Below are 17,043 nucleotides of genomic sequence, written 5' to 3' on the forward strand. Positions count from 1 at the left end.
CACACACACACACACACACACACACACACACACACACACACACACACACAGTGGAATATTACTCAGCCATAAAAAAGAATGAAATAATGCGATTTGCAGCAACATGGATGGACCTAGAGATTATCATACTAAGTGAAGTAAGCCAGACAGAGAAAGACAAATATCATATGATATTGCTTATATGTGGAATCTACAAAAAAGATACAAATGAACTTATTTACAATACAGAAATAGACCCACAGACATAGAAAACTAACTTATGGTTACCAAAGGCGAAGGCCGGTGGGTAGGGATAAATTAGGAGTTTGGGATACACACTACTATATGTAAAACAGATAACCAACAAAGACCTACTGTATAGCACAGGGAACTATACTCAATATTTTGTAATAACCTAAAAGGGAAAAGAATGTGAAAAAGAAAAAGCCATATATATACGGCTGAGTCACTTTGCTGTACACCTGAAACTAACACAACATCGTAAATCAACTATACTTCAAAAAGAAAAAAGAACCTGTTACTTGAAGATAGCTACTCTGGTGATATTTTAGAACAACAGTAAATTCAGCACCAGAAATTTAAAAAAGAAGAAGAAGGTCAAGTTAAATGACACTGTGAGAAAGCAATCAGACAACTCCAGAATGTGGGGAGTCTGCCCTTCAGTCTCTTAATTTAGTGGTGAGGAAACTGAAGAATCAAAGACTAAGGAGACATCGCAACCGAAAGTAATGAGCAAAACTTGAAAGATCTTCATTTAAAAAATAAAGCTATAAAAGACTATCTTGGGACTGGAGAAATTTGAAAATGGCAGGAATATGATATTGGCATTAATTTTCTTAGGTGTGATAATGTTATTGTGGATATGTAGAACGGAGAATGTCCTTATTTTTAGGAACTGCATGTTCAAGTATTTAGGAATGAAATGTCATGATGCCTACAGCTTAATTTCAAATGGTTCATCATCACACACACAAAAAATGTATGTATATACAGAGAGAAAACAAACATAGCAGAATGTTAACAGCTGGGACAGCCAGGAAAAGGGTATATAAATTTTCATTGTTGCTTTTTTCAACTTTTCTATAGATTAAAATTTTTCAAAATAAAAAGCAGGGAAAAATAAAATTACAATGGAAAAAATTAAATTAAGGCTTACAGGAATTGCCCACATTCTTATCATAAAGTTCTGTGTAGGAAATATTCCACTGCAGCTCTATTTTAGGGATAAAAATAGATTCCTGGAAACAACCTAAATGTTGTTTAAGGAAATGGATGAACAATTTATGATCCATTCATACAACAGAATAAAGAACCACTGAGAGAGAGACAAACACATACAGATATGACTGTCTTAGACAGAAACTAAGTAGTTAGGAAATAGAATTGGAGAATGAACTTCCGCCATATACTCTTTTATACTTTTTTTTTTTTATTTGGTACGCGGGCCTCTCACTGGTGTGGCCTCTCCCGTTGCGGAGCACAGGCTCCGGACGTGCAGGCTCAGCGGCCGTGGCTCACGGGCCCAGCCGCTCCGCGGCATGTGGGATGTTCCCAGACCGGGGCACGAACCCGTGTCCCCTGCATCGGCGGGCGGATTCTCAACCACTGCGCCACCAGGGAAGCCCTCTTTTGTACTTTTTGAGTTCTGTTCCATGTGAATGTATTTCTCATTAAAAAAATCAAAGCTAAAAATTACTTTAAAAGAATGAGAGCTCTCTATGTGCTGGCCTGGAAAACGGCACAATATAAACTGAAAAAAAGAATTAAGCTGCCAAACAGTATTATTCCAGATGCATTAAAGATACATTTTTCATAATAACTTTCTGGAAGGGTTCATAAAATGTTAACAGTGGTCACCTCTTAGAGTAGGACTAAGAGGTGGGAATGGGGAGCAGTATTTTCTCTTTAATTTATACCCTTTTCTGTACTGCTTGAATTTTTCAATATATGTAACATACCACTATTACAATAAAAATATATAGACTCAGTTTAGTTTAAAAAATAATAAAACCTGAGAGAGGAATTCAAAGTTCTAGACTTTTCATTTAAAGATTAAGAAATGGAAAAAAATAAGATAAAATACAATAAAGATGAAGAAATGGAATTCCATGAGACTGTAAGTCAAGGGTTGGCAAACTATAGCCCACAGGCCAAATCTGGCCCACAGCCTATTTTTGGGTTTTTTTTTCATATTTATTTAGTTGCACCTGGTCTTTGTTGCCACACGTGGGCTCCTTAGCTGAGGCATGCATGTGGGATCTAGTTCCCTGACCAGGGATTGCACCTGGGCCCCCTGCATTGGGCGTGCAGAGTCTTACCCACTGCACCACCAGGGAAGTCCCAAGCCTAATTTTTATAAATGAAGTTTTACTGGAACACAGTCATGCCTGTTAGTTTATATATCATCTGTGGCTGCAACACAGATGATATGTAAACAGTTGAGCTGAATAGTTGCTATAGAAACCATATGGCCCAGAAAACCTAAATCATTTACTCTCTTTCCAGCCTCTGGTATAAATGGTTAGAACACTAGGGGGTGGCATCACTGGGATTTGAACCCTCAACTTCCCATCCTCAGGACTGAGCATTTCTGCTTTTTCCAAATTCCACACTAGACACTACATTCCTTGTGCCATGTCTGAATTGTCTTTATACCCCTAGCAGCTAGCACAGTGCTTGGCAACAGAAGACACTCCAAGTCTTCTCAGTGACCATGTATTAACTTCATAATCAGAAACAAAGAAACAATCCCAAAGGGGACGAGAAGAGAGATACTAGGAAAAGGGATCTGGGTAGAATAGAGCCAACCGACACTCTCAAACACAGTGAGAACCCTGCAAGCCCAAGCTCAGAAGTGACCCAAGATATTCCGAAACAAAGGTGGGCCTGGCTGAGCCAGGAGTGACTTACTGACCTCTGCGGGTGGAGCACTACGAGGAAAGCCAATAAAGAATGCAATGAAGCCTTTAACATAAAAGACGGACATGTCAAGGAGGGAATGTTCTAGAAGACAAAGTCATATTTACCGTGCAATGCTGATTGTCAGAGGTATTATTGCCAAGCACAGCCCAATCAGTAACACCAACAGGAAGAAGAAATTAGAATTAGATGCTCTGAACTGCCTCGGAGAGGGTCTGCAGGTGTAAAGAAGACTTATCTAAGGGGAGAGGAAGAAAGAGGAAAAATTAAGAGCACAGCTTCCTTGAGGATAAATGAGCACAGTCATGTATTATAGGATGTAAATCGGTATAATCTTTCTAGAGTAGTCAGCAGTATAGACCAAAATTTTAAAAATGGGTCAAAAAATAAGTATATGGATATTTACTGCTACAGTTGTTAATAACAGGGAATAACTGAAAGCAACCTAAGTAGCTACCCAAGGGGTTCCTTAAAGGTTAAAGTGCATCTACACAATGGAAAATCACATAGCCCTTAGAAAAGCTTTATATCCTACATGGCACTGTGAAATGAAAAGGGTAGATTCCAAAACTCTGTACTGTATGATCTTGTTTAAGTTTTTTTTTTAGTATTTTTTTAAACATTTTACTGTAAATTTCTTTCTTTTTTTAGATTTACTGAGGTATAATTGACAAATAAAATGGTAAGATACTTAAGAGCGTACAATGTGATGATTTGAAAGAATTCGAAAAGTATTTATTCTCTACAGGGGTTTAAACAGGTGCTGAATATATACACACCACAACAGGAGATATTTGCTTGAATTTTACAAGCATATGTATTTTTCCTATATATTAAAAATAAATATTTCCATTGAGGGAAAAAAGACTTGAAGGAGAAATCAGGTGGGGACGGGGAGAGGGGTACAGTAACAGGCATCCTCCTTAACATTCTAGAAAGCTACAGCCTCGGGAAGGGGCATCAAGTTCCTGTGACTGCAGCAGCTGGAACATCTTGTGAGCCGAGGGCACTGAGCACCAGGGACACTTGGTGTCCTGTCCCCCCTGTGTCTGGGGGCAGGTGGCCAGTCAGACAGGGGTGTCAGAACTCAGTCCAGTACCTGTGACCCATTCCATTACCCCTACGCTATCTTTACTGGGCTATACGCTAGGAAACCACTGCCTAACCTATTTTCTGGAAGAAGAACAAGCTCCTCTGAGCTTTCTCGCATCCATCTCTCCCTTGGTGACTTCAGCCGATTTAAGTTTCCAAATGAAAGCATCAGAACATTCTTCAAAGGCCAAAACACCCAGGTAGAAAGCATGACCCAATTCAAGGCCCTGCCTACTGGATTAAGAGCTTAGGCTCTGGAGTGAGGTAAACCTGGGTTCAAATCCCAGGAGTCATTTATAAGCTGTGTGAGCTTGGACCAGTTACTTAACCTCTCTAAACTTCAGCTTCCTAATTGATAAAATATGGTTACTAGCAGTGCCTACTTCAAAGGGTGTATCGTTGTTATTGTTATTACTACGCTTATTACTTCCATTTATGAATCCTCAGGGCTTGGCATAATAGGTGATCAATAATGTCAGGGGTTATTAACAGAGGCTACCTCTGGAAGAAGGGATGGAATACATATCTGTATTGTTTAAATGTTTAATAGTGAACATATATTGCCTCTACAATAAAGAAAAAGTTTGGTTAATAAGCCCAGATAAGTTAGTCCTCTATAGAGCTACTTCAACCATTAAGCACTTAGTTCAGGTACAATGCCTAGGGCCTGTGAGCCGTTTGAGGAGCTACACAAATAATTGAGAACTGAAAATAAATGCACCAGCTCCAAAATCCAAACAGAAAACTACAAAACTTTAGTTAATAAACCTTTTGTTAAACATCACCAAAATGAACCACCGTCAACTGATTGATCAACTGCAACGCAACTCGTAGTTACATACAAAAAACATTTTTTAAAATCACAGGAGCAAAATCATTCTTAACAAAACTCTCAAAATGACAAAAATGCGAAAATCCATTAGCCTTTTTTCCAGAATAAAAATATGTATCAAATAAGGGATGCAATTTTGATACATCTAATGGGATGTGGGTGGGCTCCAAGCATGTGTGCCGAAGGTCTTGCAAGGTCAAGGATGGTCTCAGTTACTGACCCCTCAACCCCACCTCTCCTTACCTCTTTCACGTAAAAGATGATAATGAACTTCAAGGTTGCAACTGCAGGAAGAAGGGGTGAGAAGAAGGCTCCAATCCAGCAAATGGTTTGCCCATAAACGATCCCTAGAACATTATCAGGGATAGCAAACTCCTGCTGTCCCCAGCACTGAAACAGCTTCCAAGAGGAACAGTAGGTCACCAGGATCCTGGAAACAAACAGGACCATTTATCACCTGGACTACAGTGTCTGCCAAGGCCACAGAACCACATCCACAAAATCAGGGCTGTTTCCACACATACTTCTTATGGAAACTGCTTAGTCATATGTCTAGAAGATGCAGAATGCAGTGAACTCTGGAATCATTAACACCAGGGTCCAAGTCTCAGATCTACAGCTTATCGGCCAAATAACGTTAGATAAGGCTCATTCTTCTCATCTGGAATGTGAGGGCATTATAACGCAGCCTACTTCACTGCGTCGCAGTTGACAGTAAATGACACGGGCAGTCTCTGTGCTCTAGTTTGCCACTCAACCCAAAAAGTATTGAGCTACTGTGCATCCGCACAGAAAGTGGCTCATGGGGACCTACCACCCTGCACGCTACTCCCTGGAATCCTAGAAGCTCTCTACAAAAACCCTAGGACCAGGGGCCTGAGATAAACACACATAGCTGTTCACTGTAGCATGACCACATATTAGCAAAACTACTGGAAACAACCTAAAGGCCCAGCAGTAGGGGCTGCATCGACAAATCAGAAGCCATGGGTACAGTGGAATAACATACAGTCCTTAAAGCGAGAGAGGAAAATCCACGTGCCTTGACAGGGAAAGTTGTTCACGGTAGTTTGTTTGTATGGGGGAGAAAAAGCAAGCTGCGGACCCATGTGGATGTACCACGATCCCATCTGTGGGGTAAAAAAGAACTCTTCCAGCAAGACTGTGTGTTTCCTTACACATGTATTTATACAAATGTGTGTCTTTAGTTTTAAGGACTGCTGGATCTACCCCAAAGTGTGAACAAGGGTCACCTCCGTGGAGTGGGGTGGGATTGGGAAGTAGGGGTAAGGTAACAAAAGACAATTCTCACTATTCTCTGGATCTCTGTATTTATTTAAGTTTAAATATTAAAAAAACTTTAATAGGCACATGTTCACTTCATATTTGTGTAATTTTTTAAAAGGACAGTTTCTTTTTTAATGTTGACTTTTAAGGGCTTACTGGACTTCCGGCATATACCAGGAGAATTTGTACATGTGGGTATAAAAGTGACTAAGTGAACAGGGTTTCACTTAAGGCTCAAGGAGATGCTGAGAATAATTTTCTTTTTTAATGACAGCATAGTAATGACAATCCTGATGGTGATAGTTAATGTTTTGTTGAGTTCTGTGGCGTGGAGTGTTCTTAGTACTTTTATCTGCATTTTGTCATTTAATCCTCACAACAGTGCTATGAGGTGGGCACTGCTACTATTCCCATTTCACAGGTAGGAAAACAGGCACAGAGCTTAAATAACTTGCCCTCAGTCACATGACTAGGAAGCGGTCTTGAACCCAGACTAGGAAATGTGGCATCCACTGCAGCCCGGAGGGGCTGGCAAGACGTCACCCCACGGCAGCCCCGCGGAAAGCAGCACCGTTTCTGCTTCGTGCTGCCTTTCCATGGGGCACATCATGGACCAGGGGGAGGTGATGGCCTGGAGCTTTTCAAAGTCACCAATGGCTGTCAGTGGTTCCCAGGATGCGGAACCATCCAGCACTTAGTGAAGAGCAGCTGTGATGGGAAGCTGTGGTGGGGATGAGGGAAAGGGTGAGGGGGTAGGGGGAGATAAGAGGGGTACCCCTCACACTTACTTTCTAGGAAAATCCACAAAAAGGGTCACAGCCAAGATGATGATGAGGTCAAAGATCATCAGCTTGTACATTTCCTGCCCAACTTGGGTCTCCCAGCACTGAAACCCAGAGAGAAACGAGCCTGACTTGGAGCAGAAAAAGCCAGGTTCTCCCAATGCCATTTCCAGCCCCCGATCCTGCTGCCTCTGGAAGGCATCAGTGGATGCTCCTCTGAGCTCCAGCACAGACTTTGGTTTTCCAGCCCTTAGAATTAGAAGTGCCTGGCATGCCAGACTCTGCTACACAGCAAGAATGAGGATCGACTGGGATTCAAACCCTTGGCTTCACGGGCTGTTCTCTCGACCCTAATGCTACCACCCCCAAATGACCCACCGAGCAGGAGGCCCATCCCCGCAGCCTCACCGGGTAGAGTTTCTGGTTGTAGCCACAGAGCTCACACGGGTAGTTATCGCAGGATGTAATCTTGGAGTCCAGAGTGAACACCAACACACAGATGGTGGCCAGCCGCATAAAAACACACCTGCAGGGAAGAGGGTAGGAGAGAGGATGGGAAGAGGAGGGCTCAGGGCAGGCAGGCCCCTTGGAACAGGGCTGGGGTGCAGAGAAGCTGCCTTTCTTAACAGCAAACCTACAAATGGGCACAGAGTTTCTGTTTGGGATGATGAGCAAATTCTGGAACCAAACAGTGGCAATGGTGGCACAACACTGAGCATGTACTTAACGCCACTGAATCGTACACTTAAAAGTGACTAAGATGGTAAATTTCATGTTATATGTATTTTACCACAATAATTTTTAAATGGTAGAGAAAAAAACAGATCAGAAAGCTGGGAACTCCTGAATCCAAGATGATGTAGCCACGCTGAGAACAATTCCTGGAAAGAACTAATTGAATCTTCTAAGTATCAGCTTTGAGAGATGGCTGATATACTGAGAAGTGAAAAAACTACACTGCAGAGTTTCATGTAGATACAATCCTATTTTTAAAAGAAAACAAAACATGTGAACGTTGGCATGAACAATAGGAACCGTGAAGATGAGGGCTGCTGGGGGAAGATGGATTCAAGAGAGGAGGGCAGAGGGCTCATTTTTTTTTTTTTTAAATGCTTCATCTATTGTTTGGTTTGTAATAAAAAAAAGAAATGATATAGAAACATTAAAAAGTGTGTGGGTAGGGGAGCAAACCCACCCATCCACCTGACATACTGGGCCTCCCTCGGGCGGACGTGAGTACCTATCACCACCGAAGAGGTTTCCATAACTAAAAACTGAAACGGAATCTAATAAAAAGTCTGAATCTACATTTGAGGAGGGATACAGGAAAACAAAAGACACCATGACGAAGCAATGAACTAAATCCAAAGTAGAGAACATTCTATAGGACAAACACCTCAGCTTCTCCCACAAATCAATAGCATAATACAATTGGGGAATTCTTGAAAGAATAAAGGGGACTTAAGAGACATAACAACCCAACACAGCATGCTGCCTTTCTTTGGGTCTTGGTTTGAATAAACCAACCATAGAAAGCCCTCTGCAACTCCATCAGGGGACTGACTTAATTGTGTGAGGTGTGATGACGATTATGTTTAAAAAGAAAAGTTCTTGTCACTTGGAGATATACTGAGCTGTTTACAGGTGAAATGACATGTTGCCTGAGATTTGCTGGAAAAAATCCAGCAGAGTGGGGGGGACCGCATGAAACAAGACTAGCAAAACGTTGGTAAATAGCTGAAACTAAGTGATGGGCACACATGGGGGTTCATTATACTGTCCTGTTTGAAAATTTCCAAAATAAAAAGATTTGTTTAAACAAAGATGCAAATGCCATCTGAGACATTTGAGAAGCAGACAGAAAACATTCCAGTGTCACACACTCCCCACCTGGTCCTCCTTAACTCATGTGTGTTAACTCCCTGGGCCCAGCTTTACACCTGCCATTTCTTTATTTTATTTTTTTAGGAAACTGAATATTTGTTTAGTATGAGAAGAGACATTAGAACAAATTATAAAGAGTCAGTGGTAGCCCGCTGCGGGCCTCTCAGGCCGGTGATTTGCCCGCGCACCTCCATGAGCTTGGCCCACGGCCTCTGACAGCGCCCACGCGAGGGCCCCAGGAGCCGGCGGGCAGCAGTCCTCGCCGGGGACCCTCCAGCGGGCCCCGGGGGACAAGCGTGGCTCTAAATCCAGCACGTGCATATTGAAGCAAGTGAAAGGATTTAATATGAAGCACAGAAGCAGATAGTCGAAAAGCAAGCAGTAGTTGGGACACATTTAGTGAGTGGGGCAGCATTTCCTTCTCCCACTGCTGCTGAGATGGCGGAAATCAGTCGAGCTCAGTATGAAATGGAATACACCGAAGGTATTATTAGTCAGAGAATGAGGGTCTCGGAAAAATTAAAGGTAGCACCACCAAGTGCTGACCTGGAACAAGGATTCCAAGAAGGAGTTTCAAATGTTAGTGTGATTATGCAGGTGCCAGAGAGAATTGTTGTAGCAGGAAATAATGAAGACATTCCATTTTCAAGACCAGCAGATCCTGACCTTATACAGTCAACTCCCTTCAAACCTCTGGCACTAAAAACACCACCTCGTGTGCTTACGCTAAGTGAAAGACCACTAGATTTTCTGGATTTAGAAAGACCTCCTCCAACCCTTCAAAAGGAAGAAATCCATGCAGTTGGCAGGCTAAAAAGAGAGCGCTCTATGAGTGAAAATGCTGTTCGCCTAAACGGACAGCTGGTCAGGACTGACTCCATGTACGGCATTTCAAATACAGATACAACGATTGAAGGAACCTCAGATGACATGACCGTCGTAGATGCAGCTTCATTAAAATGAAAGATAATCAAACTAAATAGACGTCTACAACTTCTGGAAGAGGAGAACAAAGAACGTGCTAAAAGAGAAATGGTCATGTATTCAATTACTGTAGCATTCTGCCTGCTTAATAGCTGGCTCTGGTTTCACCGCTAGAGGTAACGCCAACTCTCAAAAATACTGTTTCAACAGCTGGAAATAAAAAGAATTTGCAAACTTCTTTGTTTCTGTCTTTGCATTGTATGCCGTTTTACAGTCCATGCCCTGAAAATGTATTTCTCCCAGAAAGGAGGTGGGGAAAGATTTATATTTGCAGAAGTAAAGGTATATTCTGTCGCTTGACTGTATATAGTTTTAACCAGTTTTGCCATAACACCTACTTAAAATTCTCCCTTTTCATGTTTTGTAAATAGGATCTAGTTCGTTTCGGTTTTATTTAAGGAACTTTTTTTGCCTCATCAATCTGCAGAGCTAATTCTATGAATGGGAGAGAAAAAAGTGTATAGGAATTGGATTTAGAGAAGTGTCTGTAAAGGAAAAATAATACTTTATATTGTCCTGTTTCTCAAACACTGTTAGATTAAACAGTTTAGTTAATAGACATTTTTGCATCCACATTTCAACATTAACACTACTGAAGTCATGGTCTGGTGTCAGATTTACTAAACTCAAGCCGCCTCATGTTTCATGATCACCTTCAATAAAGTAATTCCTAACATTTTCAGCAGTTTATCTAAGATGTGAGCAAAATGTGCATTTTTATTTTAGTTTTGCAGATGGTTTTCTATAAAGTACATTTTTACTAAGTCCATGTGTGAATGACTTAAAAAACTACAGAATAAGGTACAATGTAGTGTATTTAATAAACTGTCAACCAAAAAAAAAAGAGTCAATGGTAGCACACACAGTCGGTGACTGGGCCACATTTTTCTCAGCACTCACTCCAGCAAAAGTCTCAGGTTCCTACTGCAAGTTCCTACTGTAACTCTCGTCCCAAGGCCATGCATGGGCCTAGTGGGGTAGAAGCGTGAGGAAGTTAATGCCCCTGGGAGCCAGCCACCCTTAGGCAGGGGAGGCCAAATACTTGCTGGAGGACAAACACTCCTGCATAGGAAAAGTCTAAGATATTTTCCACGCAAACTCCCAGAGATGTCCCATAGGACTGAGCCCCAGTTGCAACTTGCCAAATAATATACCCTTTATAAGGTGCCTTCCCTTCTCTCTCTCACTTCCTCACTCTCCTGCTGGTATACACTTGTCTTTCTAACATCTTAAGAGCAACATGTCTTCCAAGGGCCCCACCCTATGCCCTCAGCTGTCGATGTGCTAATACATGAAAAAAATATAGACGCTCAAGTCAAAGAGATTTCCCTGCATATGCAAACTCTGATTCATTCATGGGGGCTGTCTGAAGGCTGAAGAGGACTCTTGGCTCAGCAGGAAAAGGTACCACAATGGATTAGCAATGTCTGCCGTGGGCAGGGGAGGGGACAAGTGGTGACGTGCTTGGCATGTCTAGGCATTACCTAAGGATTGTCAGCCGGATCTCAAAGCCTGGGGAATAATCCTCATAGTGGATGATCTTGGCAAAGATTATTGGGGTGATAAAATTGGCCAGCGTGATCACAATAGAAGGCAGGTACAGTATCAGGAGGTTCTCTCCAAAAACCATCTCGTCAATTTCCTATGAAGATAACAGAACTGGTCAGGAGTATAATAATTTGCATCACAAATGAATTGACCTTAAAAGAACTCAACTGTATGTATGTCAAGTCATGCTGAACACCTTAAACTTATACAGTATTGTATGTCAATTATATTTCATTAGAACTGAAAGGGAGAAAAAAAACCCAAACATGTTTAGCAAACAAAACAAAACATTTGTTTCATTCAACATGGCACCTAAAACTAAGCCATCTCCTTCCTTGGGTGTTCAAACGGAGGAACCATGATCTAGTACCATACTAGAAGAAAACTGAGCTCTACTGGATTTATTAAGGTGAAATAGAAAAAATCCATGTATTCTGTATCAATGGGCAACTGAAAGCATTTTCAAGGCTGAACTAATTGACTTGGAACAGCCATTCTCTTCTCCTTTCATAATAAAAGATTATTTAGTCACATATATGGCTATCTGAGATAAAACTAAATTTCCTAAGTAATTTGACTGTCTTCCTAGGTAAATGGCTCTCTGACTAAATTCTGGACAAAGGGATATAAGAGGAAGTGTTAAGTGCAACCTCCAGGTCCTGCCCTTGAAGGGAAGGGGTGTGCTCTCATCCCCTTCACTTCCTTCCCATTGGCTAGAATGTGAATGTGGTGAGCTACCCGGTACCATACAGAAGAAGACCACATTCTAAGGTGGCAGAGCTACAAGATGGAAGGAACTTGGGCCCCTGATGATTGATTTCATGAAGCAGAGCCACTAGACCAACCTGGATTTTTATTTATTTATTTATTTGTTTGTTTCGGCTGTGCTGCAGGACGCGGGATCTTAATACCTCAACCAGGGACTGAATCCGTGCCCTCTGCAGCGGAAGCATGGAATCTCAACCACTGGACTGCCAGGGAAGTCCCCAACTTGGATTTTTAAAACCACTGTTATTTTAGGTAAACTGAGGCCCCAGATAGTAAGCTGTGCAGTTGGGGGTTAGATCCAGGCAGTCCAGCCTGGATTTGAACATTGTAAACTCCAGGAGGAGGAGGAACCCCAAACACTCTATTTTGGATGTTTTTTTTTTTTTTTTCTATTGCAAGTGGAAACTAGTCACTCTGATTTTAGGTTCTCTGTCATATCAGCCAAACTTATATCCCCATATGTAAAACAGAATGATGATAGTATCCACCTGAGAGGTTTGCGATACACTTAGCATACATAACGTCCAACGGGACTAAAAGTTAAATTGACTTTCACGGAGCACTTACTTTTTTCATGTGTTCTTGAGAGAATATAGTCGCTCTATAGATTGCATAAAAGCATGCCGCTAAAACGGCCAGCACGATGCAGTTCAAAAACAGTCTCAAAGAGTAAATCCGTATCGTTTCTTCTGAGGTCCTTTCTGCTATTTTCTGCCGTATTCTTTCTTCCTCCAGATCTGCCTGAGAACAAAAGAAAGCTCATTTGTGAGCACTGCGATGAAGGGATATTTAGGGGTGGAAACTGGGACTCACCGTCATACTCTCCCTCTCGATCTTTAAAGTTTCCTAAATATTCATCTCCCCCAGGGATACCCTCCTGGACCAAGCCCAACCAGTTTCCATGTCTCCTAAATGAAGGCAGACCTTCTATTTAAGATTGAAATTAAACTCCACAATAAATGTGAAAACAGAACTATAACCTATTCAGGACATTACCTATATGTTACTATTACCTATATGTTATTTCTTTAAACAAATAATACACTTCATTTGATTCCTTCCATCTCACTTCATTAAACTTTTGATATCATTGTCTCCTCCTTTTTTCGGTGGGTTTGATCAAGATGCTATCTGTTACTCCTTTTCTCCTGATTAATCTGGAAATTCCGCTTTTTCATATTCTCTCCACTCCACCTTATTACCATAGCATTCTTAGTCCTATTTCTCCTGGTTTAAGAGATGTTTATGACAGGTTCTCATCAAGCAGAAAAATAACCGTACAAACCAACAAGGACCTACTGTATAGGACAGGGAACTCTACTCAATATTCTGTGATAACCTGTATGAGAAAAGAATCTAAAAAAGAATGAATATATGTATATGTACAACTGAATCACTTTGCCACACACCTGAAACTAACACAATATGGTAAATCAACTATATACTCCAGTAAAATTAAAAAAAAAAGAATAACAGTTTTCTTCAATTAGGATTAAAATAAGTTTTCTAAATTAAAATTTAGAAATTTTAGAAATTTAAAATTTAGAAATTAAAATTTCTAATTTTAGAAATTAAAGAAATTTTAGAAATTAAAATTTAGAAATTTAAAATTTCTAAATTTTGTTTTAATTTTCTAAATTAAAACAAAAACAAAAAATAGTACAAGGTGACGGGGGAGAAGGGAAGATACTACCTCTTTTCCCAGCCCCAGTTCACCAGCTTCATGCTTGGGGCTAAGGTGATCAACCCCAGGAAGTGGTTCTCTGCAAAAAGCTCTTGAAAACTACATAGGGCTACACAGCTAAGCACTGGGGACAGCCTGGCCCCCACCAGCTCCTTTGCAAGCTGTAACCCCACCTCCCGCCAAGAGAAAACTGAGTGGCACTCACGCGGAGCTCGTAGCGCAGGCTGCTGTGCTTCAGGTCCGCCACGCTGCGGCTGGTGATGCAGAAGTCCCAGCCCGCAAAGATCTTGTTGCAGTAACTCTGGAAGTGCTCCTCGCTCCGGATCAGATTGCTTTTGAACCCTTCCACCGACCTGACCCCAAAACACGTTTATCGTTCTTATAAGAAGAACAAAATACAGGCCCATGGATATGCTTTGTCTAAAATTAAAAAGTTACACATAGCTGCATCTTCCACCCATTTTGACATGCTTGGTCAAGTTTTGGATCGTTCTAAATATGTGGCAGCTAACCAGGCATCTCATTGTTGAAAATCACTTCCTTTCACCCATTCAGTGGCTTCTTTCACAGCTGGAATAAAATCCAAACTCTTTTAATACACCCTAGAGGTCCTGCGTGACCCTGCACGGCGCCATCTTTCCTCCCATAGGGCCACTCTGCTGCAATGACAAAGGCTTTTTTCCTATCCATAAACACACGAACCTCTCCTCCAGCCTCAGGGTCTTTGCACTTGCAGTTCCCTCTGCCCTCTCCTCTTCCCATGGCTGCCTCCTTCTTATTCCTCAGGTTTCACTCAAATATCCCCTCCACAGATTCCCCACCATCCCATCTAAAGTTGTGACTCCTGCTTCCAGTCAGTCTCTTTAATTTCCTTCACAGCAATAACCTAATCTCCAATCATCTCATTTATGTGTTTACTGCTTGTAGCCCCTTACCCTGACTAAATTTTAAACTCCTTGAGGGCAGGTACCCTGGCTGTCTTCCCACCTTTATATCCGGAATGCCTGGATATAAATATGGCCACTTTCCATGGATACTGGATACATGGATACATGCATGAATAAATGACTTAAATAGTAAAATAACCAAATATTGAGCGAGCGCCTGTTTTGGTCAGATGCCACTCTGTTGCACAAGTTCATAATCATTACTCATTCAAATGCTTTCCTGGAAAAAAATACACTCTGGCACTTGACATAAAAACGTCAAATGCCACACACTCTGTAGACAAGCCAGGGTATTTTTAGGATTTGCTACTGAGTTGTGAAGACAATAGAAATGAAAGGAATTATAGCAATCAGTTGTTCTGCCAAAGGTTCACAGCAAAGAATTTATGTCAGAACCAGCTGGGGTGCTTTTCCAAAATGCAGACTCCCGGGTGATTTCATATCCTGAGATTTTTAATTCAGTAGGTCTCATGGGTGGGGGGGGTCCAGAAATATGCTATTTATAAAGCTCCATGGTGATTCTGAGGTCTCACCCCAATTGAATGGTCTGATTTAGACCAAACCTCCATTTACAGGTGAGAAAGCTAAGATCTAGAGAAGGGAAAAAGTATTTCCCTAGATCCAAAGAGCTAGCGGCAGAACTGGGGCTAGTACAATGATGATGATGACGATGATGATTTTAATTTAATAAACGTCTAAGTGCCAGGCCCAGTACTAAGTTCTTCACCTGCCTTGCTTCAGTTAATCCTCCCAACAACCCTTCTAGGTGTGTGCGTTTCACAGACAAAGAAAATGAGGTTCACCGAGGTGAAGCCACATTTGAACCTTGGTCTCTTGACCCCTAAGTCCACCCCCATTGCCACCCTGTAGCACTTCCTCCTCTCCGGGTAGGCCGCTCCCCATTACTTCACAGCCACCCTCCCTGCAGGCTTCCCCACGAAGCAGTCAAGGCCCGGAGGTGCAGAAGCTTGAGCAGGACCCGGAGGCGGCTTCACTGTTCAGCTGATAAAGCTGCTTCTTCAGGGCCCCTTCCAAGGCCCCCGGAGCGCCTCTAGCAATGTGTTCCTATGGTCTTGTTTTGATTTTTTATCATTTACAAAAGATACTTTCATGTTCTTTGTCTTACAGACGGCCCCTCCATACGGTCTACACTGCCGGTCCATAAAACTTGGATCTGCCCTTGCGGTGAGCACACAACAGCAAAGCCAGAACCCCAATCAACCAACAATTCTTTACCGAGCATCTCTCGGCCCTCAAAATGAGCCACGGCTCCTCCTTGCCAGTATGCTGCCCGTTTCCGTGGGGGATGGACACACACCAGTTCATTTTCATCTCACAGATCCTGACTCAGGATACGAGTGCCCAGCTGGGCTCTGGGGTTTTCTCTGTGCTGGTGAACCCTGGTCTCCGTGGAGGACAGACTCAGACGCCAAAACCGTGGTCTCTTCTACACCTGTGATAAGGAGCTTCACAGCCCCATGGCTTATAAGCACTGCCCGGCTCTCACAGGCACAATGAAGTGGGTAAGAGAGGTGGCCATCCAAGCATTCCCCTTGGGGCAGAGACAGTGAGCCGTCCATCAGGAATGGGTGGTTCTCCTTTCATAGTGTAGCGCTAGTGCTGGGAAGCGGCTGCCAGCCAAGGACAACATTTCCCAGCCTCCCTTTCAGTGAGCCGTGGTCATGTGACTAAGCTAGAGCTGATGGAATGTGAGTGACGTTCATCACTCTCTTCCACACTAACCTGCGGCCCACTAAGAACTTCATGGGAGAAAGATGTACAACTTCTATCGTGTTGGGCCACTGTACTTTAGGGGATAGTTGTTTGTTAAAGTAATTTAAAGTAATTAATAATCCTCACTTTTCTTGGGAATTGGCACCTCCCACTAAAATGTCTGTCTACCACGTGAAATGCCACGTTCGCATATGACCCTAACCCACTGGCCACAACTGAAGGGTCAGAATTGGGTACCTGAATGAAGCAGAGCCAGCAAGCCTCTTCAAAGGATTTCTGAGCCTGTGACGCTGGGAGTACACATAAGGAAGCTGCCACCAGAAGAATCAGAGATGCAGGAGCCCTTGCTTTGGGTTGTTTTGAATCCATTCCTATATCCTTGTCCTTCCTGTAATTTGGAGTTTCCTCCCTTCCTTGGTTCTCTCAGCCACTCAATTCCCCTTTAGCCCAGTTAGTCAGAGCTGGGTTTCTGCCACTCGCAACCCAGTAGAGACCTGGTTAGCATATATACCGGATCAAAGATAAGGTTGGTGGGACTTCCCTGGTGGCGCAGTGGTTGAGAGTCCGCTTGCCAATGCAGGG

General features: G+C 42.4%; 1 protein-coding gene and 1 pseudogene across 1 annotated transcript in view; one reads left to right on the forward strand and one right to left on the reverse strand.

The window, feature by feature from the left end:
* Positions 1-17,043, reverse strand: part of TMC7 (transmembrane channel like 7) — a 49,164-nt gene that overhangs the window by 6,188 nt on the left and 25,933 nt on the right. Inside the window, exons 6-12 of the mRNA XM_027098119.1 lie at positions 13,986-14,135; positions 12,664-12,837; positions 11,265-11,422; positions 7,321-7,438; positions 6,919-7,016; positions 5,087-5,273; positions 3,027-3,157 (exon numbers count right to left, since the gene is read on the reverse strand). Coding sequence (XP_026953920.1) covers positions 3,027-3,157; positions 5,087-5,273; positions 6,919-7,016; positions 7,321-7,438; positions 11,265-11,422; positions 12,664-12,837; positions 13,986-14,135 — 1,016 coding nt within the window. The remainder of the gene's footprint in view (positions 1-3,026; positions 3,158-5,086; positions 5,274-6,918; positions 7,017-7,320; positions 7,439-11,264; positions 11,423-12,663; positions 12,838-13,985; positions 14,136-17,043) is intronic.
* On the forward strand, positions 8,940-10,932 carry LOC113615559 (mitochondrial fission factor pseudogene; annotated as a pseudogene).

Source organism: Aethalodelphis obliquidens, unplaced genomic scaffold, assembly GCF_003676395.1.
Source record: "Aethalodelphis obliquidens isolate GAN/ISIS:26980383/991018 unplaced genomic scaffold, ASM367639v1 scaffold120, whole genome shotgun sequence".
NCBI lineage: Eukaryota > Metazoa > Chordata > Mammalia > Artiodactyla > Delphinidae > Aethalodelphis > Aethalodelphis obliquidens.